General features: G+C 36.3%; 1 protein-coding gene across 20 annotated transcripts in view; it reads left to right on the forward strand.

Moving 5' to 3' along the window:
* The first annotated feature begins 403 nt into the window (after positions 1-403).
* The window catches only part of LOC127455676 (rho GTPase-activating protein 42-like), a 190,376-nt gene continuing 163,761 nt past the window's right edge, over positions 404-27,018 (forward strand). For 16 of the 20 annotated variants that reach the window (XR_007899722.1, XM_051723708.1, XM_051723709.1 and 13 more), the window contains exons 1-2: positions 404-732; positions 25,736-25,831. Coding sequence is in view for 19 of the 20 variants with exons in the window: in XM_051723708.1 (XP_051579668.1) it covers positions 579-732; positions 25,736-25,831 (250 nt within the window). In the remaining variant the exon portion in view is untranslated. The remainder of the gene's footprint in view (positions 733-25,735; positions 25,832-27,018) is intronic. The other 4 variants (XM_051723724.1, XM_051723726.1, XM_051723727.1 and 1 more) reach the window with 1 other exon arrangement.

Below are 27,018 nucleotides of genomic sequence, written 5' to 3' on the forward strand. Positions count from 1 at the left end.
TTTTAAATAAAGAAATAAATACGTTATAATGTTTTTTTTTATTGCAGCACTTTATAATAAAAAAATATAAATACATATTATAAATGTATCATATAAATATTATAAAACATCATATTTTTATGAGTTCATTATTTACTGTATTAATATTATTTTATTGTTATGACTTTATATCACTGTAAGGCTATGACCATTAAACATTGATCTAATATCACAGAAAAGCCCAGGATGCCTATAAAAGTTGAAGAAATGTGTTGGGTCTCAGAAGAATATAGGCCTGTAATAGTACATTGGTAAGCATGCAACACAGCTATAGGGATTGAGAACGGATGGTTTTATCTAATGTAGCCAGCAGGAGTCTCATGGTCTCAGGTTGAGCTGCTGGAGAAGTTTGAGTGGATGAAAGTTTGTGCACAGCGCGGAAGTGAAGAGAGGGAAGGAAAACTTTCACATGAACCTCTGCAAGACAAGGAAACTATCCGCGTTTCAGTGAGGTTGAGGATGATGACACGGATCAGCCGAAGTGTGTAAAGAAGCACCGAGTGTTATTGCATTGTGAAGGCTTTATTTGAGAGCTAATCATGGGACTGCCGACTCTGGAGTTCAGTGACTCTTTTCTGGACAGCCCGGAATTCAGAGAGAGACTCAAATGTCATGAAATCGAGCTGGATCGAACCAACAAGTTCATCAAAGAGCTGATTAAAGATGGAAACCAGCTAATTAATGCGCTGAAGAGTAAGTAGACAACACATCACTCACTACACACATCTGTCACATCTGTGCATGTTGAGTGGCTCATTAAGTGAGCTGCCCACTTAGACAACTTCTGTGGGCATCACAGGCGCGTTCCGAACGTTCTTTGCCATAGAGCTAATATGACGGGCAAAAATGCTGTCTGTAGGCAGCTCACTTGAGACACTGCCAATATGAATAGAAATACTGAAGATTTATTTTCGTTGAATTAGTTTTCCCTTCAGTGTTATCTTAAAGTAAATAAATAATAGCTACAACAATAATGAACATATTATTATTTTATTGTTTTAATTGGTAATACTACTACTATCACCACTTCTACTACTAATAACAATAATTCATTTCAAGGCTCAAGAATGCAAAAATAAATAAAAATAACTACAAAAACAAATATGAGTGTTCATTAATACATTCTTGGCATTAATGCATTATGAAATGATGATCTGATAATTTATATAGGTAGAAATTTCACGTCAATATTTTAAAGTTTTGAACACTTGCATAGTGATGTGATGTTATCCAGTTGTAGTTGGAGGCAAAATATGTACGTTTGGCTGAAGTTTTTTTTTTTTTTTTCAAGCTTGAATGTTTGTGTGATAGTATCTGTTCCTGGTTTATCTTAAATTCTAAATGTTTACAGATGAAGGTCACTGATACAGTCCCACTTTAGCCTGTTACTGGAGGCCTTTCCTTTGTTATCTGCTTACACTAATGTATTTTTCCAGAGAAAATGAATCAGTGCAGAAGAAATACAACATATATGTTTTTGGGCTTTTTGTGCTCATTTGATTTGAGGGTCAGGGACTCAGGGTCATACTGAAGTCAGTCGCTGCATCCCAGTTTGCATACTATCCATCTTGAATAGTAAGCCTATAGGAGATTACGATTAATGCATCCAAATCACAGTATGTTTTACAATAGTAATGCTTTACTATTTCCATTAAATTAACAAAGTGTGCATGTACGCAAGCTTTTTCGGCTAATATCACTCCACACTGAGGAATGTCAGACTATTAATTTATGAACCTTAAAGTTAAAGGAATAGTTCACCCAAAAATTATCATTCTCTCATCAATTACTCACCTTCATGCCATCTCATGCCATATGAACAAACAATTTTCTATACATTTTTGTCCATACAGTGGGGTCCAAAACTAAAAAAAAAAAAAAAGGGGGAAAAAAGGACATAAAGGTAGCATAAAAGTTATCCATATGACTTCAGTGGTTTAATCCATGTCTTCTGAAGTGATACGATCACTTTAAGTGAGAAACAAACCACGATTTAAGTCCTTATTCACAATAAATAAATAAAAACAATTTGAAAACAATTTTAAAGTTTTGGACTCCATTGACTTACATTGTAGCTTTCCGTCATTTCGCACCTAAAGAACTATAATTCCTCGAAGCTGTTTTAGGGGACATTTTTAGCATCTACTCCAGGGTGGGTACTTTTTGGTGTTTAGAGGGACTGTGGGAGATGCTACAGCCTGTGATAATTCAGAAACCTATGACGCACAAAGCATTGAGATATGCGAGGAGTCCGCAGCCACCATTTGTAAACAAACTTGTAGCTGCGACCCTGCTACTCAAAGGATTGTGCTAATTTTACAATTCCCTTAACATAAATAACATAAAACAAACACCGTATACAAAGAGGATCACCTGTTTCACATATACATGTATGTGTGTGTGTGTGCGTGTGTGTGTGGGGTGAGATCTGCTGTGTGACAGTTTGTACTATACAGAAAATAAATTGATTTCTGGATTACTACATAAAATTTTTCCTTGGATGACGGATATAAATAATCAGATGTATACCGAGAGTGGGTAATTGAACTCTATTATACACTAAACCATAAATTCGTAGGATTTCAAACGAGTGCAGTCGCACGATATTATACGAATTAGCCAAATTTAGAAAAGTCGTACGAATCCTGATAATTTTGCTATGAGAGTGTGTTGGATGAGCCCCTGCACCATTTTAATATTCCTGGATTATCTGATTGTCATGCACAGGCTGTGAAAATACTGTCTTTTTTTGTATTTGTGTCTTTTCTTCTAATGATAATATAAAATTTTTCTTCTTATGTGGCTCTGCTGACCTTCAGACAAAGAAAACGATAGATTACTTGTTTTGCTAAATGCCACATTGGGACGAACCAAACTCAATAGAAAATAGGGCGAAAGTTTGAATGACATATAAAATGTTGCCAACAGTAACTTTGTTAATTTAAGTTTTTTTCCATTGACACTCCTAAAACTCTCATGTCCCTGTGCCTTCTTTGTGTGACGCACAAAAACGAGCCATGCTGTTATATTGAAACAAGTCAACTATTTTTCCACAATTGTACAAAGGACTAATTTGTCCTAAAAGCTCTGTTTTAAATAGGTCCATGATCCTCCTGTGTATTATAAATTTGAGGCTTTAATTTTGCTTACTTCCCAGTTGGAACCCAGTTCTACCCAGTCTTTTGTGTCTTTGTTTTAATGTTATAATACAATCATTATGCTACTTTACCACATCTTCACCTTTTCCACAGTGGCATAGAAGATAAGAATCTTTTACAGTGGCTTTTTGTTTGAATCCCCAAACTAAAGCAAGAAAATGACAATGTAAAAATGAAAAATGGAAACCTTAAGGAACTTTTTCTACTTGATCTAACCCTGATCTAAATGTTACTATTCTATATATATATATATATATATATATATATATATATATATATATATATATATATATATATATATTTATGATTAAAGAAACAGTTTTGTACAATTCTGTATTTAATCACCCTAATATCACCACAAAACCATATGACTTTCTTTCTTCTGTAGAACACAATTTTATAAATTGGATACTACTGTATATGATGTGTATAAAAACCACATTAATATTAACATACCTAAAATATTAAACATGTTATTAACATACTTTTAAAACAGACGCCTACAAGAATACCCAAATTAGCTTTTCAGAGGGTACCTTGTATCAGAACCTTCTTCAAAGCTTTCTCTTCCAGCAGTGGGGTTTAGAAATTAACCACGGCTCTTCTGCAAACATGATTAGTCCCATCAAATTTTGGCGCAGAGAGTCTGTCAAGGTAATTATGAGTAGATTCAGTTGAAGAGACTACTTACCGCCTTAATGGGTTAGAGGCGAGGCCTGATCAAAATGCCTTCTGCCTTATGAAAGTGATTAGTGGTCTTCAGCTCTGAATAAGAGGGATGACAGGGTTACATTTCTGTCCATATTAAATATGATGATGTTGTAATGTTCACAATTGCTATTGAGCATTGACTGGGATATTTGGGATGACGTTTTGAACATTTTGTATGGTTTATCCAGCTTTTCTTTATGACCTGATAAAAGGAACGTTCTAGGTTCAATACAGCTTAAGCTCTATCAACAGCATCTGTGGCAAACAAAAACCACTTGCAGAGTAATGGTCTTACAATAGAAGTATGGGAGAAGGCATTCTGGGGTGTGTTTCCCAAAAGCATCATTAGCCAACTATGGTCGCAAGTTCCAGTGTTACCAACATAATGCAATGATTTGGAGTTTCCTGAAATCGTAGTTCCAACAAACTTTCTCAAACAGCATCGCAAATATGTGTGGTTGGAACTACAGCTCTTTAACTGTGGTTAGCAGCAGTTCCTTGTTAGTTTGCTGTGTGGACATCATTTCACTTCGATGAGGCTTCTTTATATTTTATTCTGTATATCTTTCACTCTGTGAAGACTTTGAACATGCTTACATGCACTTAGGTAAACGGCTTATTCTGGTGCTTGCAGAAAGCGGCATGTGAGCTGCGTTCTAAAATATCATGTAAACACAAATGCAGCTGTTTAAGGGAAAGGCTGTTAAGAGAAAGCGCTTTAACACACATGGCTTCTGTCGGAGAACAGGGCTTATGTGTCCATGTTAACGAATAAGTGAAGTTATTATATGGTTTTGAAGAATGCGCATGTGTGTATTTGCTCAAGTTCGTCAGGGAATCCCAAAGTCTGATGTAAAAAGAAACCCCACTATTGCAGCTTAATGTATCTGTTGCATAATACAGTGCACGCTGCTTTTGTGTCTTCAGCAGCTTTCTCCATTAAACGGTAATACGGTGTATGCATAAATAAGCTATTTTCATTTGATATCCATTTGATCTCAGGTGAAGTTATGACTCCACTCCCTGCGTAACGTCATTAACAACAGCTCTATTTTGTTGAACCAGTGTAGTTCAAATGATGGATGTGCGACATAGTTACTACAGTTTTGAGAAACAGTCATGACTAGCTTATTAATTTTTCCAGTGATTCATCATGTACAGTGTGTATTTTAATTTTTTTTCAGGTGCAATATCTTGCCCCATAGACTTCCATTGTAAGTGCATTACTACTGACACAATTTTGGTTTTATCAACTGTTTGAAACTCTACTGTACAGGTTGAAATTATTGTCATCAACAGACCTTAAGTTGCCTTAAACCAGGAACCATCTCTCTCTCTCTCTCTCTCTCTCTCTCTCTCTCTCTCTCTCTCTCTCTCCCTCCCTCTGCATAAGTCGGTTCTCTGTTTGTATTTCCCTATTCTCCTGGGAGCTGTGTGTGTTTGTGTGAGTAAGAGCAATGCTTCAGGGGCTTTGTCACAGGAAATACACTGTAAAAAATGTTGTGTTAGCTTGTCCTTTTCTCCCACTGATAACTTTACTCTCTGAAATTAAGTTTGTGTCTTTGCTTGTCAAAGATTCAGGGTGCTGTGTCGTACACAATTCCCAAGCTAATTAATCAGAACAAGGATTGTTACTTGGTTTCCATCGGGTTTGAAAATGTTCGCACTTTAGCCATTCCATCTATAGCAGTGACATGATGTGAGTATGGCTCTGACCTTTCCAGATTCCCTCTCAACAGCAGCTGCCTCATGTGGACGGAAGTCCTTGTTGGGATGTTTTTTATTGAGTAACACATCATCGAATGTTTCAAGTGTAGCTACATATGAACAGCACTTAACAGAAATCTTCTAAACATTTATTTCGCTGCTTGCTCTTGTTAAGTTTGGTAAGAATACATTGAAATACTGTAGTTTGTTAGACTTTTTGAAGCCTTACATTGACCGGTACATTAAGAATAATGGCTCGTAAGAGTAATTTGTTTGTCAATCAGACCCGCTATTAAAAAGTAAAGTTTATTTTTTTGCCATGTATGGTTCCATGAAAAACCTTTAATCCATGGGACCTACCCATGGCACAACAGGTTCCATGTAGTGAAAAAAAAGGTTCTTTAGACTATAAAAATGTTCTTCAGTTATGGTTCTTTTATGGCATGGCTGCTAAAAAGCCTTTTTGAAACCTGACTTTATGTTTGTTTTTGTTTTTCAGGAAAGTCAATACAGGAGAAAGATGTGTTGTTTAGGCTTTATTTTTCTATCTCATCACATTCGATTTAGACTTCAAGCTCACAACTAGGATAACATGTAATTTATTTTGCACTAGCTCTGTTGATCCGCTGCTGAATTTCAGTGTGGGAAACACTGGCTGCACATATAGCTAACAGTAGGAGTGAGACAGGAAAATGATGCCAAATGTTAAAAACAATTGGCTGAAGTTTATATTTACCAAGGTTCCTGATCATATCTGTCTGATCGTAATGGTTTATATGGCACATTTCAACACAGATTGTTTTGTGAACCTGTCACAATGAAATATAGGCTTTGCAAGGAAGTGGTTACTTAAGGAGAACTATATTGAGCTACGTAGATAGCAATCCTCTAACCTGTTTCTCATTTCACATGTGAAAACATTTGAAATTGTCATGGAAATAGTTAAATTAAAACGGGGTTTTTTGGGGGCAAAAAAAAAAAAAAAAAGAAAACTTGACTAACATTATCAGTGGACCCAAACTGATCTCACAACGAAATTGTAAACAGTAGGTTGACTTTTCTTTGGCTAAAATCACTTTTTGCTTACCAAAATTCGAAACACTGCCCCCAGTGGCCAAAGCGGTAAGTGTTGTTGGGCATAGGGCTCCATTTTCTGGGTGAATTGTCCACATGAGGGTGCCAAAAGACAGTTGTTAAGCGAGTTATTTTCAGCTGTACATGATGTAATAGAGTGAAGAGGTATATATATTTTATAAACTGAAAATAATTTATAAATACCCCCAACTCAAACCCCAAACCTAAACATAACCATTAGTGGAGTAAAAATGTAATATTAGAGGGAAAAATGCAACCTCTGAATATGCGAACGTGATCTGGTTACAAGGTCCGAACCTTGGTCTCCCATGCTGCGGATGCAACGGACTTCCGGTCACGCTACAAGGGAAAGTAAATACACTTGAGCCAATGCAAAAATGTCTAATGGCAGATGGCACTTGACGGTGAGTCGGTATAATGGGACATGCCAACTTCCCTTGTGATCATGTTGCTTGGTCTTATGAAAAGTCATTAAAAAAATTGTTCAAGATGGCAAAATCATAATAAATCATACAAGATAGCCTTTAAAAAAAAAAAAAACATAAAACTTTTACTCCTATAGAGAAACGTAAACGAACAAACGAACAATGCTATTATGATTTTGACTACATTTTACCCCAACTCAAACCTCAAGTCCTCAACCTAACCATAAAGTGTAAACCCTTACCCAAACACTAAAGCTAATAAAGTGTTGGATCAACAAGACCACATGGGAATTCGGCATGTTGTTTCCGAAAGTTCCAGTAGCCTAGGATCGGCCACATTATGCCGACTCACTGACAAGCACCATCTCACATTAGACATTTTTGCATCGGCTCAAGCGTGTTTTCCTGCTCTTGAGGCGCAACCAGAAGTCACCCCTCCGTGGACAATTTACCTTGAAAATGGAGCACACACGTGCTCATACGCTCAACAACAGTTACCGCTTTGGCCACTCGGGCAATGTTTAGATTTTCAGTAAGCTCAGACCGATTTTAGCAAAACAAGACTGTAAGATCAGTCTGGTTGGATAGGAGGCAAGCTAAAATTTGATGCCTGTATTGTATTGATTGTCCTGTTTGTTGATTGGTGGATCTCTATGGGAATAAAAGTCATGCGTCTTCGTACAAGGCAAGTCATCTGATATCTTATGATTTCGCCATCTCCTATGAACTGTTATGAGTTGTCATGAGACTATGTACTGCTTTGGCCATTGGGAGCAGTGTTTCAAATTTCGGTAAGCACAGACCGATTTCAGCTAAAGAAAACTCAATCTACAGTCTCCGATTTCACTGTGTGATCAATCTGGTTAAATGTTCAAGCTAAAATGTTATGCCTGTATTGTATTGGTTTCAAATTCTGTTTGTTGATTGGTGGATCTCTATGGGAATAAAAGTTGTACCTCTTCTCCAAGTCATCTGATATCTGATGATTTTGCCATCTCCTATGAACAATTATGAGATGTCATGAGACTATGTACCGCTTTGGCCACTATGTAGCACAGACCGATTTTAGCTAAAGAAAACTTGACCTACAGTTTCTGATTTCACTGTGAGATCAGTCTGGCTGGATAGGAGCTAAAAATGTATGCCTGTATTGTATTGATTTAAAATTCAGTTTGTTGCTTGGTGAATCTCTACGAGCCAAATGATCTGATATCTTATGATTTCGCCATCTCCTACAAAGCATTGCGAGTTGCTGTGAGACTATGTCGTTGGACCTTAGAGAGCAAAAAAAATGCTAAAAATATTCAAGATACAACCCCTTTACTCTTACTGTACCCATTATTTGGTGTTTGAAGTGTCACTTTTGTTACCTGACTTGCATCATGCATTGCAATACACATGATTTACTGGATAATTGATCATTTATCCACAATAATTCACAGGTCTTTAAAGAATCCACTTCAGCACTTCCCTTTGCTGTGAAGAGCAATTTGTCCTAAACGATATGGTCTTTTCTGCTAATTGAAAGAGACACTGTTTGATTGAATCCAGATGAGATGCCTTTGTTTGTTCTGCTCGATGGTGGTTTGGTTTTGTCGATGCAGTTTATTCCAGGCAATGCTCTGCTTTTTTATGCCTGCATCCAGTGAGTCTACATACAAAAATATCTTCAACAGCACCTTCAAAGCCATCTAAAAGAAAGATGATTTTGTCATTCTGTCTTCCTCGGCTTGTAGACGCAGAGTGATTACCATCCAAGACTCATATGTCACTTTGCTTTTGCTGAAACAGACTTGTTTGTAAGACTAAGAGCGATTCTGTCCAGAAATAATTTATTTCAAACTACAAAGATTCTGTGGGTCTCTTTTGTGACAGATAGCATTTCAATCTGAATAAGACTGATAATAAAACTATTGTCTCACCACTGCAGCTCGTCTGATTGGCACAGATGTTTGGCGTCTCATTGGCTGGTTTTGTTCTATCGGCTGTACCTTAACTTCTCTTTAATGATGCTGTCTAATTTTGCCTAGTCTTCCATAAGTTGGTAGATGGACGTTAGAATTGTTAGTTATTCTCTGATTAAGGATATCATATCAGGTTGGCAGAGGCATCTACTTAAAGGGATAGTTCACCCAAAAATGAAAGTTCTCTCATCATTTACTCACCCTCGTGCCATTCCAGATGTGTATGACTTTCTTTCTTCTGCAGAACACAAATTAAGATTTTTGCAGCTCTGTAGGTCCATACAATGCAAATGAATGGGTGCCAAAATTGTGACACTCCAAAAAGCACATAAATGCAGAATAAAAGTAATCCATAAAACTCCAGTGGTTAAATCCATGTTTCAGAAGTGATATGATAGGTGTGGTTGAGAAACAGATCAATATTTAAATACATTTTTGCTAGAAATTCTTCCCTCTGCCCAGTAGGGGGCGTATGCATAAAGAATGTGAACCACCAAAAACACAAGAAGAAGGATGTGAAAGTGAAAGTTAAAGTGGAGATTGACTGAGCAGGGAGGAGAATTTAGAGTAAAAATGGACTAAAATATTGATCTGTTTCTCACCCACACCTATCATATCGCTTCTTAAGACATTGATTTAACCACTGGAGTCATATTAATTACTTTTATGCAGACTTATGTGATTTTTGGTCTGTCAAAATATTGACACCCATTCACTTGCATTGTATGGACCAAAAGAGCTGAGAAATTATTCTAAAAATCTTCATTTGTGTTCTGCTGAAGAGAGAAAGTCATACACATCTGGAATGGCATGAAGGTGAGTAAATGATGAGAGATTTGTCATTTTTGGTTGAACTATCCCTTTAAGCCGGCACTGGAAATACTAACAGATCACAAATAACTGTAGGTGCTTGCTAACACATGGCGTACAGTGTCTGACTTTTTGAGTAGATAAATTAAACCTGAAAAAAGTTCATATTAGACATATTCCAAGTCAAGAAACTAGAACATAGAATTAGAAGATGTTATATCAGTATCAGTATTGCTGATCAGCTGAGATTTATAAGCCTAAAGACTAGAACCATAACAAACTGTGAAACAAAACATTGCAGACCATTTGCTGTAGTCAAAGGTCTGGCTAAGTGAGACTACAGGAAGACTGACTGTTGGATTAGTGCCCTCAGAAATGGGATGTAGAGGCCTGCCAGGCCTGATTTCTTCTGGCGGACACGTGGACACCCCTGCTGAGACCATGATGAGTGACTGTCATCATTACCTGGAGCAAGATTCTTCCTCTCTCAACCCCTTCTGTGTGGAATCAAAGGACAGGAACACCTATGGTTCAATGAGAACAATCCCTTGCTTCTTGTTAAGCCGGAGGTAAAGGAGGGTCTCTTTGATGGGCCGCTCTCATGGCCTGTCAAGAGCATCTGATTGGGTATCAGAGGAATACAAGTCCTCTCTCAGACGTTCTCTAATATATGACCTGTCAGTCTGCAAAGTAACATTTTAATTTGGGAGTTTTGTACGATTGCTTTTATATGAACTGTGGGCAAAAGCTCATGAGGAAACAGTAATGGGCCTTCATGTGTGTGGCAGCAAGTTATGGACAAATAAATTATATCTGGTGTACACATTTGTGGAAAATACACAGTAGACCTCCCCGAAGCACTGTGGTATATGTCAAAAGATACCACAACATTTGAAGCACTTACTTTTTTCTTTTAAAGGTTAAGGTCTTTAAAATGTTATAATCGCTTTGTCTACCTCACAAATGGTTTGACATGTAGTACAGTAATGTATTTTAAATACAAAATTAAAGGCATAAAAAACCATAAACATTCTTATTATTATACAGGAATATTCAGGGTTAAACTTAGGACTGCGATTTCCTTGGCCCTAGGCAACAATCCGATGAGGCCCGCCTAAAAGTTTTCGCTGTCCATTTGGGTGGTGGGGAGGGGGGGTGTCTGCACTTTCGCTGTCCATCTGGTGGAGGTGGGGGGGATGGTGCCCGACCAACCATTGTGGGATTTAGAGTCCCCACCTCCCACCCCTGTTGTGGAGGCCCTAGGCAATTGCCTACTATGCCTATAGTTAGTGACGCCACTAACTTAAAGGAATATTCTGGGTTCAATACAAGTTTAGCTTATTTGACAGCATTTGTAGCATAATACAGTATTTATGATTGTTACATGTTTCATAAGTATAGCCACAAGACGTAACCAGTGTGCGGAAACGTGATTTTAGGATGATATAACGCTTACTAACCTTTTCTGTTAAGTTATGGCCAATATTACGATAATGATGTAATGTCAGTGTAACAGCGTAAAAGGGAATGGAGGAGGCGAGAACTGGCTTGACAAAATAAATAATCATTTAATGATTAACTTAGAACAATAGACATATAACACAAACGCATACAGGGCAGATGCCTGTAGCTTTCTCTCTCCCGAACTGCCACCTCCAGCCACCTTTATCCCTCTCGTGGGCTTGATTAGCCTGATTAGGGGCCGGGTGTGCGTCATCACGGCCCGGCCCCGCCCTCCTCCTTGCCACACTAAATTCCTAAAATGACTGTAAAAATGACGATTTAAACAACTTCAAAGCTCAAATTATACATGAGCTTTAACAGAAGAATAAATGTAAGCGCTTTTATAAAATTATAAGCTTCACATTTCTGGTTTTAAACCCTCCAAAAATTGGCAACTTTGATTTTCTCTTTTTTTTTTTTTTTAAGAAAAGGAGGGAAGAGTCAAAATAATTTTTTGTGGTAATCAATATTATACCACAAGTGCTGTTGATTGAGCTTAACTTGTATTGAACCCGGAACATTCCTTTAAGCTTCCTTGAAATTGTTTGGTATGTCATTTTCTTTTCTGTGTTGATTTACTTTCTGTTGAAACAGGAAGTTGGGGTGGGACATATCAAAGGGTTTATCCTTTTTTAATAGCAAATCCATGTTTGTGACTTGCTATTTCTAGTTGGTTGCAAGTGGTATTAGTAGGAGTGGACATTGTCATTCTAGAGAAACTTTTACTGGACAAAATAAAGATGAATCATTAATATTTTTGGTCTTTTTTATTGGAAGAGAAGGACTATAAATGTGTAAACTTTTAAATGTGTATGCCAACGTAAATCTTACGGAAACTGTCAAGAACCTGTCCGGTCATATTTCACTGAAGAATAAAAATAAGAAAATGATGCCTATTTTAGGACCAGTAAGACATTTTCCCAGAAATTTTCATGACCAAAATGCATATAAATAAATAAATATAATATACATTATAAAGTATATTAGTAAATTAAATTGTAAAGTATTTTAGTAAACAGGATGTTAGTATATTTTTAACTAAATTTGATTCATTCTGATTTAAATTTTAATAAAAGAAAATCAATGTGTCCATACAGGATGCTTTAAATATATAACAGTATTATAGTAATCTTTTTTCTCTCACATTTACAGTAATGAGAATTCTTTTTTATTTTATTTTTTATTACAGTAACAATAATTTGCCCCTTTTTTAGATATTGTGTTCTCTCGCAATATGTTGTGTGTGCTCTCACAATAGTTTGCATTCCCTCGCAAAAAAATTATCATGGTTTTACTATAGTAACCATATTTTAACCTACAGTTTAAGTAATGATACAGGATAATGAAAACTATGATAATAAAAATCATAATTTTTGGGTTATATTGGTTTTACTACAAATATTTGTACAACCATAGTAACCACAAGAACACGGTTACTATATGGATACATTATACGGTATTAAAACCATGGTTTCCACCAAAAAAACATGGTTACTTAACTTTTCATAGTTACTACAATATTACTATAGTAAAACCATGGTTTCTGCATAAAAACAAAAAAGAAAAACAAAACATGGTTAGCCTACAACAGTCATGGTTACTACAATATTACTGTAAAAAAAAATATTTCTGCCAAAAACTATGGTTACTACAGTCTACAATATTACTATTGTAAAACCTTAGGCAAAATATGGTATTTGTAAAGTCAAACCATAATAACCACAACATTATAATTTGTATTACCATAGTTTTCATTTTCCTGTATTATCACTATTGTTTCACTACTAATATAATGACTAAAATATGATTACTGTAGTAAAACCATGGTAAATTTATTGCGAGGGCATGCAAAACTTATTCCGAGGGAACGCAAACTATTGCGAGGAATGCAAAACTATTTCAGGAAAAAAATAAAATAAAATAAAAAAAAAAATCACACCCTGTCCTTTAAGGGGCTCCATAGAAATGTTCTGTGTGTGTGTCAGGTCTCAATATGTTTAGCATTGTTGGTGATTTATTGGTTTTATTTGACAAATATGAAAAAAGCATTGTGTTAAAGTCTTACCAGTTCATTCTTGTGTTTGTGTGTGTGTGTGTGTGTGTGTGTGTGTGTGTGAGTGGGTGTGTGTGTTTTTATGTGTGTGTGTGCGTGTGTGTGTGTGAGAGAGAATGTGTGTGTGTGTGTGTGTGTGTGTGTGAGTGGGTGTGGGTGTTTTTATGTGTGTGTGTGTGTGTGTGTGTGTGTGTGTGTGTGTGTGTGTGTTTGTATGTGTGTGAGTGGATGTGTATGTTTTGCACCGAGGATGTTTTAGAGTCTCACCCTGTAATTTCTGTATGCTTTTTTCTGCATTGTGGCTGATTTATTGATTGTATTTGACAAATGTAAAAAAAAAAGCATTGTGTTAAAGTCTCACCAGTTCATTCTTATGTTTGTTTAAGTGTATATGTGTGTGTGAGTGTGTGTGTGTGTGTGTGTGTGGGTTTGGGTGGTTTACGAATGTAATTTTTTTATGTAACAAAATGGTAATTACAAGGGTGTTATGCTATAAATGGGGTTTATGAGGACATTTCTAGTGCCCCAGAAAGTTTTTTTTGTGAGGGTTAGGTTTAGGGGTAGGGGTAGGGTTAGGGGATAGAATCTATAATTTGTGCAGTATAAAAATCATTATGTCTATGGAGAGTCCTCATAATGATAGCCGCACCAACATGTATGTTTGTGTGTGTGTGTGTGTGTGTGTGTGTGTGAGTGGGTGGATGTTTTGTACTGAGGATGTTTTAGAGTCTCACCCTGTAATTTCTCTCTGTTTTTTTTTTTTTTATTTGTGCATTGTTGCTGATTTTTTGATTGTATTTGACAGAAAAAATAAGAAAAAAAAAGTGCTCTGTTTTTTGGTCTTTCCCAATCATTTTCTATGGTCGGTCAATTTTGACCGTGAATACCAAAGGTGTCACTTTATTTTACGACCACTTAGACTTCAATCAAACCCAATTTCTTTTTTGTATGTTCAGAAATGGAGGAAAAGTCACCAAGTCTTGTACTGCTCAGATCAAGGGAACCATTTTTTTTAAATTTTAAAAATGTATTTCAGTCAAAAATGACTGAATACCATAGGAGGGTTAAAAATAAAGTTTATTTGGACTCACCTTTTAAGTCATTTTTATTTGCAGTGATCTTACAGCATGACTTTCATGATTGTTCTCCCTTCGAAGTGCCCTTCGTAGGCAGACGTATCCCGTCTGGAACGCGTGGACACATGCCCTAAAGCTAACACGCATGGATAACCTTTTTATTATTATTATTATTATTATTATTAGACACTCCTCTTTTGATTTGGGGAATTTCAAAAACGTTTAACTGAATATAACACTGCATATTTTAAGTAGGTTTTACTGCAAACAATCTCCTATTCTCAGGTTGTTTTTGCAAATTCTTTTAGAGACTTGCATGTGTGACTTTTTTAGCACTATAAACTAAAGGGTGTGATTTGCCTTATTACTTGAACGTAAAATTCCAACTGATGGAACATTTTGGAATGGGAAGATAGCTGAACAATGTCTGGTATCTGCACACCCACCCACATACATATTAAAAAATATAAATGTATGCACGCAGCCACCCACTATCTTTAACACGCTATTGAACACAAGCACCATCACTTTCTTTTCTGCTGTAGGCTTGTTGTTGTAGTAGAGCCAGGAGGAAATGTCTCTTTCCAAACAGGCAGTAATCTGTGGAGGCACTCTTGCATGACAGGCAGTGTGGAGGTGTGACATCAGATGAAACCTGTGATAAAAGCAGGCTGGAGGCCCAACATATGTGCATACTGCCTCTGCCAGCTTCCACAGCATACCCTGTAATTACAGTCGCTGCTGACATTACATGCCAAATGCAGACAAACATGCTTGTTAATGTCATAACAGGAATGTAGCGTTGTTGGGACATGCATGTTCTGAGCATATGCTAATTGGATGTTGATGTTTAAAGGAATTGTTCACTCAAATATTTACTTACACTCATGCCATTCCAAACCTGAATTTTTTTGGAAATTGTTAGCTCTTTCCCATACAATGACAGTTCATAGTGACTACATCTGTCAAGCTCTGAAATGGACAAAAACACTAACAAAGTCCAATAAAAGTAGTCCATATGCCAGCACTATATTCCAAGTATTCTGAAGCCATACATCAGCTTTGTGGGAGGAATAGACTGTTGAAACTTGAAATAACAAAGTCAATTTCAGAGCAAATAAATCAAATAAGAGATTAATTTAATACAGTTCTTGCAATATAATTTTTTTAATGACTTTTCAAAGACTTATAAAGGCATCCAATAATGCAATCCAATAATTGGTCCCACTGTAACTATATATTAACTAAAAATTCTAAATATAAAAAAAAGATTGAAAAGAATCAGCTCACAAGCATAATTCGTTCAGAATTTGGTCTACAGTGGTTTCATTGTATGTTTCGTGGTGTAGATTCAAAAGAACTGGCTCATTAGAGTCCTTCATTCGGGAATTGGATAAATTCAAAATGACCAAAAAAAGACTGAAAAGAATCGTCTCAAAAGCATATATTGTTCAGAGTTCTGACTACTGGGCGTGCTGTGTTTCTCACAATAGATTCAAAAGAACTGACTCATAAGAGTCATTCCTTCATGAATCAGACTACAGTAGTCATGCTGTATGTTTCATGCTGTAGATTCAAATGAACCAGCTCATTAGACTAATTCGTTCTGGAATCAGACTACACTAGTCGTGATGTAAGTTTCACACTGTTGATTCAAAAGAACCGGCTTATATGAGTCATTCCTTTGGAAATCGGACTACACTGGTCACACTGTGGATTTCATGCTGTAGATTCAAAGGAACCAGCTCGTTAGAGTAATTCGTTCGGGAATTGGACTACACTAGTTGCACTGTGTTTCACGTTGTTGATTCAAAAGAACCAGCTCATATGAGTAATTCGTTCAGGAATCAGACTATAATGGTAACGCTGTATGTTTCAGGGTGTAGATTAGATTCAAAACAACCAACTCATAAGAGTCATTGATTCATAAATCAGACTGCACTGGTCGTGCTGTGTGTTTCTCGCAGTAGATTCAAAAGGACTGATTTATAAGAGTCATTCGTTAAAAAATCTGACTACACTAGTTGCATTGTATGTTTAATGCTTAGATTCAAAGAACCGGCTCAAAAAAGTGATTCGTTCAGAAATAGGTCTACACTGGTCACGCTGTGTGTTTCATGCTGTAGATTCAAAGGAACCAGCTCGTTAGAGTCATTCGTTTGGGAATCAGACTGGTCACACTGTATGTTTCACTCTGTAGATTCAAAAGAACCAGCTCGTTAGAGTCATTTGTTTGGGAATCAGACTGGTCGTGCTGTATGTTTCACTCTGTAGATTCAAAAGAACCAGCTCGTTAGAGTCATTTGTTTGGGAATCAGTCTACACTGGTAGCGCTGTATGCTTAATGCTGTTGATTCAAAAGAACTGGCTAATTAGAGTCATTTGTTCAGGAATCGGACTACACTAGACGGGCTGTGTGTTTCACGCTGTAGATTAAAAAGAACCAGCTCGTTAGAGTCATTCCTTCAGGAATCAGACTACACTGGTCACGCAGTATGATTCGCAATATAGTTTTAAAAGAACCAGCTTATAAGAGTCATTCCTTCAGGAATCTGACTATTTCTGGTTACACTGTATGTTTTGCGTTGTAGATTCAAAAGAACTGGCTCATAAGAGTCATTCGTTCAGGAATCGGACTACACTAGCCGTGTTATGTGTTTGACACTGTAGATTCAAAGATCCGGCTAATAAGAGTCATTCATTCGGGAATCGGGCTACACTATTTGGGATGTATGTTTCACACTGTAAGTTCAAAAGGACTGGCTCATATGAGTTATTAATTCAGGAAAAGGACTACATTAAAAATACACGAAAATCATACAGTTCTGTTATTTATTTATTTATTTTTTAAATGGAAGGGCTTCCGAATATGTTCTCAGTTCACTCTGTTTTTCATTGTATGACAAATATTCTTCAAATAATCTCTATTCTTTAATGGCAGATGAGAGTGAATTCAAGAGAGAGAAAAAATAAAGTAACAGCCATAGGAATTCAAGGCAGCAGGGAGGATGTCTGTGACCTTTTTAGAAATGTCCTCTAAACATGCTCATCTCCTTGTTTCTAGTTTTGCCCTTTGAGTTCTTATTGTCTTGTAAGGGGATGTTTTTATGTTCTACCCCTGAATCTGGAAAGGTAATGACAGATAATCTCTCAGTGTGTCTGTGTTACAGGGAGTGGTTCCTGCTGGTTTTATGTCCACATCCAGCCTGTATGAGTCAGTTTTAGTGTATAATGCATCATGACAGCCCACACTGATCTGTCATCCTTCTTAGATCCAGTATTCCATCTTATCCTCACTGATTTATTATTGAAACCCAGTGTGAACGTATATGATTACATACACTCATGATGCTTGTTCTTAGAGGCGTATGTTCAATCGTGCAGTGGTGAGAACTGAGAACAGCCAGTGTTACACTTCAGCAATGTGTTCAAGACACCAGCTGTTTGATACAAGAGCTCTGAAACCTACCTAGATAACATTTTAAAGGAATATTATTGAGGTTACAGTGAGGCACTTACAATGGAAGTGAATAGGGCCAACTGTTGTTGGGTTTAAAGGCAGAAATGTGAAACATATAATTTTATATAAAGCAGCTACATTAATTATTCTGTTAAAACGTAAGTATTTCTTTAGCTATAAAGTTGTTTACATAAATCGCTGTTTACCGGGATTACAGGATTTACTGCATTATGTCGTCATGGCAACGAAATGTTCATTGGATATAACTTTAAACAGAAAAAGGTTAGTAAGTGATTTTATCACACCTGCATTTACATTTATTAATTTGGCAGATGCTTTTATCCAAAGGGACTTACAAAAGAGGAATAATATATCATATGGGATTCATCTTAAGGAGACAGTGGTACGAAAAGGGCTGCATTACAAAGTTTCACTAGCATCAGAATAGTAGTATCCAAGACAGATTAGAGTGCAACAAGAATATATATATATATATATATATATATATATATATATATATATATATATATATATATATATATATATATATATTAAGTGCTCATGGAAAAGATGTGTTTTTAGCCGTTTTTTGAAGACAGAAAGTGAGTCAACTTCACAGATGGAGTTGAGAAGGTCATTCCACCAACGTGGTACAGTGAAACGGAAAGTCCGGGAAAGTGTTTTGGTGCCTCTTTGTGTTGGTACAACAAGGCACCGCTCATTGGTCGACCGCAGGCGTCTGGTGGGAACATAGCTCTGCAGAAATGATTTTAGGTATGCTGGAGCAGACCCAGTGACTGTTCTGTATGCCAGCATCAGAGCCTTGAATTTGATACAAGCATCAAATGGCAGCCAGTGAAGAGAGACAAGGAGTGGTGTAACATGCGCACTCTTTGCTTGATTAAAGACCAGACATGCTGCTGCATTCTGGATTATTTCCAGGGGCCTAATTGCTCATGCTGGGAGGCCTGCAATGAGAGCATTACAATAGTCCAGTCTAGGTATGACAAGTGACTGAACAAGAGGTTTTTCTTTTGCCAAAAACTTGCCACAAATTCACCAGTTATAATTTTCACATGCAAATGAGCTTTGTGGCACACTTGCAGCAAATTGTCCATTGTTGCCAAAGGTTTGCTGCGGGTTCACCACTACCGGTGAAGAGCTGCACACTTCTGGCAAACATTTGCGGCGAATCACAAGCTTATTTGCATGTGAAAATAATAAATGGCAAATTTGCGGCAAGTTTGTGGCTAGTTTGCCAGAACTCTAAAGGGATGGTGTAAGTGAAAATTTTTTTCAGGGAAAATATATTTTTCAGTCCTTAAAAGTGTCCATAGAAGACATTCCATCTGTTTAAAAATAGACTGTTTCACTAAGTATTTGTGTGCTTTTTAGAGTATTGAGTCATTAGCTTAGCAACATGCTAACAAGCGAGTCAACTGTAAGCATCATTAGTCGAGTATCTTGTAATTTTGTGCAGGGCACATGTGAGTGACTATTACGGGAGCTTCTGCCTCTGAAGAGCATTTCAAATCATGCAGAAATCTGACAACAATAAAATTATAGCTAAATATTTTGCTTCTTAAGCTTTATTCTTCAGGCTAGTTCAGCTAATGCTAATCAGCATGCAAGTTCTAAAGTAAACAAACAATGCCTCCATCAAAAAGATGATTTGCTCTTTTAACTCCAAGGTGGAACTTCCATTCCAACTGCCGCTATATTATCGTATGACGTGCTGCTTTCACCCACCTCTTCCCCAACACCACCAGTTTAGGTCCCGTCCTGCTCTAGGGGTGAGCTTCTCTCCCCTGCCGTCTTTGCCTTCTGGCAGGATCTGATGGTTTGAGCGAGAATCCTGACGCTGAACCGTAGGACGGGGCTTACGCAAAAGAAAACTAGTTTATCACTAACTCATGTTATTCCATACTATCGAGTCCTCTGATAGAACTGAACACATTCATCTCTTTTTAGCTCAAAATATTTTTAGCCCAGTGCTATGTTATAATGACTTAACATATTAATGTCAGTTTTATCAATGGAGTAGGTAGGCCTGATAATGCATCCAAATATATCCTTAATATTAAGTCATATCATTTGATATAATTATTTTGGAACGGTTCAGAATTATATTCCAAAATACGCTGAAGACACAAATGTAAATGGAGGGACAATTTGCACTATACCCTGCATTACACCCTTACACTATACACCAGGTTTTACATTCACTGGCTCAAAAACTTAATTTGGATAAGAAATATATGTGTAATGCATTGGGTTGAATAGAAGAACACACAGTTGTCCAAAATTCTAAATCTTTTCTGAATATCCTCTGCATTTAGGGAGTAAAGGGAGGTTTGGTTCATGTGTGACTGCAAATGTAATTAACAACAAACATGTACATTTTACATGTATCATCTCACAAGAACTGTATTGAACCAATAATTAAAATATAAATGGAATAATTTTTACAATAAGAAGGGTCACAGAATTAACAACCCCCATGCATGCGCATTCTCGAGTTAACTGACAGTCTATGCCTTTATCTAAAAGTTGATTGGCTCTTTTACTTATAAGGAATGACTTCCTTTTCTACATCCGCCATATTGGAGCTTCTAATTTCTCCCATTTTAATACAAGCTATCTGTCTCGGGCTAAACAGTCACTGGCCCTGCTCAACTTTGTTCCATTGCTAACAGTCGCTGTTGCTCATGTCGCCTCAAATCGCCAACTATCCCTAAAAATGAATGAATTTCCTGTCGCTTTGTTGCTGCAAATCAATGTCATTGTGAACGCCCCTTTAGAGAGTAGCTACCTCTGTAGCAAAGCAGCTCACTAGGATTAGGAATAGAGCCAAGAACCCCTTGTTTACAATCTTAGCTCAGAGATTCCCTAGAGGCATGACAGCTGTGTATTGTGACATGCAGCAAAGTGACATGGGTGTTCTGTGGAAATGGACAGCAGAGATCGACAGTTTGGAGAGCTGAGAGAGACAGGATGAAAGAGTAAGCAAAACCCTCACTGAGATGACCTCTGTGGCTAATGTACATCCTTGCCTTGTTGGGGAAGCGACTTTGAAACTGTAGCTTTCCAAATGACTAGTTACTGAATATTTAGATAAATTGCAGATATTTCAGAATAATTTAGTTGAAACCTCTGATCTGGTAGAAGCCAGGCCTGTTAGAAGCTCTCACTGAAGGTTTTAGGAAAGTGATGTAGCTGTGTCTCAGCACTTCAGCGCTGAAGGTCTCTGTCGGTATGAGAGGCGCTGCATTATTGATGGGGCTCATTCATTCAACTGAGCAAACTGACAACTCAAACAGATTATTGACCTGCAACCAGGAGTTTCTGAGCTGGTGCATGCCATGAGATAATATACCTGCTCACTCAGTACATCAGTGCATAACCTTGTTACAGGCCCTCAGTGCTATGGGAGACGCTTAAGGTCACAGATGGAACCTGTTACTGAGTAAATTCCTGTGTTTCTCAGTGAGTTATTCTCAGCTGAAAAGTCTGGAGTAGACTTGGCCTTATCTCTAAATAGAAAAAAAGACCATTATATGCGAAAGGCAAATAGTAAAATGGATTAGTTGATCCAGCTTTGGCTTTAATAAGTACCTTAAAGGAATAGTTAACCCGAAAATGAAAATCATCCATTTACCGAACAAATTAATTATTTACCCACCCTCATGTCTTTCAAATGAGCACAAAGGGAGTTATTATTGTAGAATGTCTTAGCTGCTCTTTTCCGTACAATGACAGTGAATGATGACCACAGCTGTCAAGCAAGATTTTCAGTGGATATTGACTTAAATTTCAGTCTGTCCCTCACACGAAGCTATCAAATGACAACAGAAAACTTGGAATATCACAGTTATTCACTCTCAAAGAATTAAAATACTTAAACTCAGTAAATGAAATATTGTGGCTACGTTCATAAAATCAAACCTCGTTGGTTTTCATTGCATCTCATAAGGAAATATTATGATGTCAGGTTGCAAGAACCAATGAGGTTTGATGTTATCAACACCATATTTTATTTCAGCATTTCTTTAATGATCTGATTTGACTTGAGAGTAAGAAATGGCTTGAATTTTGTTCTGTTCTTCACAGTATGTGATCATATGCCTTCAGAAGACTTGGAATATTGTGCTTGAGTATAAATTATCTTACTCTTGTGGTTTTATGGTGTCTTTTTTTCTTTTCTTTTCTTTTTTCTTCGAGATTGACAAACCCGAAGTAACTATTCACTTGCATTATAAACCCTGTGAAGACATAAAAAAAAGAAAATTCAAAATAAAGTTATACAGGTTAGAGGTGAGTAAATAATGACAGAATTTTTATTTTTGGATGAACTATTCATTTACAAATGAAAACAAAATGTATTTTACCCCTAAAAGACTCTTTTCTCATTTTCAAAGTACCCATATTTATCACAGAAAACAGGATTTTGCTTGCTTTTTTGCAATAAAACCATTTATGGAAACTAAGCTGCAAAAAATAAGCAAAAATCTTCATGTATTGATGTCTTAAACATAAGCACGTTAACATTAACAACCCACATTTACATTCTGTATCACTGCCGGGGGTGTTGTTACTCATTTCAAATGCAAAGAGGTAAGCTAATCATCACAGAAGTCATTCACATATGGAAATCTTAAAGGTACACGCACAGTCTGCTTAATTCAAAATGTTAGAGAGAAGGCAAAAAATAGTCATGAAAAATGAAAACTGTGCAAGAAAACTTCACTAACATTTTAAGTGGACTTCAGGGGAATAAATGCTACAAAAGTATAGAATATGACCCTGTTTAAAGCTGATGTGTGTACTTTTTTATGTTAAAATATTTTCTCCTATCCCAGCTTAATATGCAGAGACAACTATAAGCCATTTATATAATACATGTAAGCCATTTGGAGGTTGATTACCCAGAAAACTGTAAATACTGTGTTTCTTTGGTACTTTCAAAACGTCAATCTGTTTGTTTGAGCATCCTTTGAACAGCAACAACATTAGCCCAATCAATTGAGTGATGACTATCTGGTTCTCTGACCAATGGAATATGGGGAGAGTGTTCAGGAAACCAGTCAACATATTCACATAAGAAACTGACTTGTTGCTTTTAGTGCTGTCAGTCGATTAAAATATTCAATCGCGATTAATCGCATAATTTTGTAGTTAATCGCGATTAATCACAGATTTTTAAAATGCTGAAATTTGACACCATATATATTTATTTTCCTATAAAAATGCATTTATTTCCATTAGAAAAGAAAACAATATGTAACAATATAATGCTTTATTAATTTTTTTTTTCAAACAAAGCCTTCTTCAGAATAAGATAGAAATGTACTAAAATAGCACCAATTCAAGTAACATTAAACGTTTCCCAAAGTCTAAGTGGGGGTTTGACTAATTGAAAGAACTACTTTCCCCATTGGTTGCATTTTCATTGTAGTGGGCATTAAATCCCTTAAACTCTCATCCACCACAATATTAATCTGCCAGTAGACTGTGGCTATCCGCTTTGTTACAGCAATCGTGAAGCCGTGTTCATGATTCACTTCAGAGCGTCAATGCCAGCGTCAAGCATCGCTTTCGACTCCACATGAAAAGCGGTTGCAGACAAAAACCTCTCATTCACAGCCCCTAACCACATCCTCCACAGTTTTGGCAATAAATGCGTTGAGTTAATATACCTTATTAATAAAAATTGTATCCTAATTGTAAATTATCCTTTCTTATACTGTATGCTAAAACGAGAACTTTCCTGACCCATGACTTATTAAAAAAATTAATTTTTATATGTTAAAAATATTTTATTTTTTCGATTACTTTGTCTTCTTATTTATGTGTACAATTTGGTTGGTTTATACATATTTTTAAAAATATTTATAATTTGTATTTATTTTATTTTATTTGTTTATTTTTTCGTTCACCTGTACTTGTCTTTATGACTCATATATTCATATATTGTTTGATCTTATTGAACATTTATATTTAAAAAAATACACAGTTTTAGCACCATTTGTGGACTTTTCAGATGGTCCCTTACCCACCATAGACAATTTTTCCAACTTATATGTTAAATTAGTGATCTGGAACAATTTCACTGTGACACCATCTGACCAGCTTAAATACGGGAAAAATCGTCATCATTTTATCTAAATGTATGGTATTTGCCATTCAAAGACCCAGGCGCTACAGGAATGCTATTTCTGTGAAATGTTGAACTTTCTATTTTGTCAAAAGTGGGTCCAAAGTGAAAACAAGTTCTATTTGATACTAAAAGAGGGTGAAAAACAAAGCAAAATATTCTGACGTATACCTTGCGTACTAATGGAAAAGTCATTAGATGCAAATGGAGATTAAATATTGCCTCAAAAACAACCTTCTGTTCATTTTCTATCATTTTTGTTGGGGGGGGGGGGGGGGTTTCAGCGTTGTCAACATTAAGGACATATTTTATCTAATGTGAAACAAAATGCCTCAAATTGGACTGGCGCTACACTTAAAAGCAAAGCGGCCACAGCACTACGGATTGTACAGCAGTGAACTGTTGATCTTTGTGGAATTACAAGCCTCAGTTGAAGCCGATCACTCCAAAACCTATGTCATCCGCCGTATTAGCTCTAGTCTAACTAATGAGCATTATGATGCTCACTCATGGCCTTTCTAGACAGATGTCAATGAGGAATTTACCCAGCAGTCAAAAGTGCAACGTTAGTATTCATCCCTTTGACAAATCTTGTGCTTTAAAGCTTGAATGAGTCATTTTCCATTTCCCCAAGCCTAGCATTCTTCCAAATAGAAGATTAAGGGGAAAGTAATGAGGAAAAACCTTTTTGGACTTTGCTTTGAGAGTTTGTGAGGGCTTTTGTGGGCCCTTGGTAAAGCAGTTGGGTCTATCACCTCTTTAGAGGATGATGAAATGGCATTTCTCTGCAGTGTCATTACCATTTTTGATTGAGTTGCTTAGCATTTCCTTCTCAGGTTCTTGCCGCCCATGATGACTGAGATGTACATTTAATACTACAAGTGAAAAGTAATTTACTCTCGGCCGGGAAGGAAGATTACGTAGTTGTTTTTTATGCAGATTCCCGTAGTGCAGTTTTGAATAGATGATGCAACTTTGACTCTAACAGTTCAGTTTTGGGTTGATTTAAAGGTATAGTTCACCATCATGTTGTTGTAAACCTGGTATAAATGCATAGGTCAGCAATATGCAAAATTATTAACAATTATTAGCATTAACATAATTAAATGTCTATTGAATTGTTTTTTTTTTTTTTATGGTTTTCAAGGATGTAAACATGTCACATCACCTATCCATGCAAGCATTTGCCAATTTAGACTGGATGCATGACCTTTGATGTAAAAAAGTTGCATTTTATTATTTGTATTTGTTGTTGTTTGCTGTCCACAACCCTAGCAGAACAGACCTGCAACCAATTTTTTGGTCTCAACCCACCAGTTTTGAAGTCTTTGAAAGTCTCTCATAAATATAACCCTTTTTTTTTTTTTTTTTGTGCACTATGATGGTTGTGTAAAAGTGAGCGAGACATTTAGTTCACATGACTTTTGTGTGTCAGGGGCAAACTGTAGCATTTTCTTAAGTATTGCATGAGATACAAGCAATTGTGTCTTCTTATCTCAACAGAGACACTTGCGGTACATTCATGGTGGTATTTCAAAATGCTGTCTTTTCCTTTCTCTCTACTTCTCTCTCTTTTTTAGGTCTCTCGGCAGCCGTTCAGAAGTTCTCCCAGTCTTTACAGGAGTTCCAATTTGAGTGCATTGGAGATGCAGAGACAGATGATGAAGTAAATATCGGTAAGTGTGAAGTCGCCTCTTTATTTTGATTAGATATATGGTATCCAACGCAAGCTAGACAGGACATGACAAACTTTGGTTTGAAAGACATTAATTATTATAAATGTTAAAATGCATTCTTTTAAAGAATCTTGAGAGAAGAAAACCTGTGAGAATCTATGCATCTCAGTCTACTCTATCAGAGAGGAAATAATAAATTTTTATATATATATATATATATATATATATATATATATATATATATATATATATATATATATATAGTTTATAAAATGAAAAATATCATAGGTAATACAGTTAGTGTTAATATAATAAATCCATGCTACATTTTTGTAAAGGTGGTGATGTGTGGATTAAAAAGCCTTTTTAATTTCTGTCTGTTCATTGCACAATACTTTCTCCCACTTTTCTCTGTTTAGAATTATGTTTAATATGGTTTTAAATGAATTGTTCACCCAAAAATGTAAATAATTTATAATTTACTCACCTCATGAAATCCCAGATGTGTATGACTTTCTTTCTTCTGCAAAAGATTTTTAGAAAAATATCTCACCTCTGTATGCCAGGTGAATCCAAGTGAATGGTAGCCTGAACTTTGAAGGTCCAAAAAGCAAATGAAGGCAGTATAAAAATAATCCACACAACTCCAGTGGTTTAATCCATGTCTTCAGAAATTATATGATAGGTGTGGGTGAGAAACAGATCAAAATGAAAACCTTTTTTAATATAAATCTCCACTTTCACTTTCACTTCCACATTCTTCTTCTTTTGTTTTTGGCGATTAACATTTTTATGCATATTGCCACCTACTGGGCAGGGAGGAGAATTTATATTAAAAAAGGACTTAAATATTGATCTGTTTCTCACCCACACCTATCATATTGCTTCTGAAGACATGGATTTAACCACTGGAGTCTTATGGATTACTTTTAAGCTGCCTTTATGTGCTTTTTGGACCTTCAAAGTTCTAGCCACCATTTACCTTTTGAGTGAACTATCCCTTTAAACAAGTTTAATCAGTGACACATTTGTGATTATAATATAAGTTTGCAACAGATAATTCTAGGGTTCCACACTGCATTTTTCGCTGGCTCTCGCAGCGCTGTTTATAATGATCTGCACTTCATGGTTAAAGGGATAATGCACCCAAAAATTAAAATTCTCTCATCATTTACTCACTTTCATGC

The sequence above is a fragment of the Myxocyprinus asiaticus genome, chromosome 18 (genome assembly GCF_019703515.2).
Source record: "Myxocyprinus asiaticus isolate MX2 ecotype Aquarium Trade chromosome 18, UBuf_Myxa_2, whole genome shotgun sequence".
Taxonomy (NCBI): domain Eukaryota; kingdom Metazoa; phylum Chordata; class Actinopteri; order Cypriniformes; family Catostomidae; genus Myxocyprinus; species Myxocyprinus asiaticus.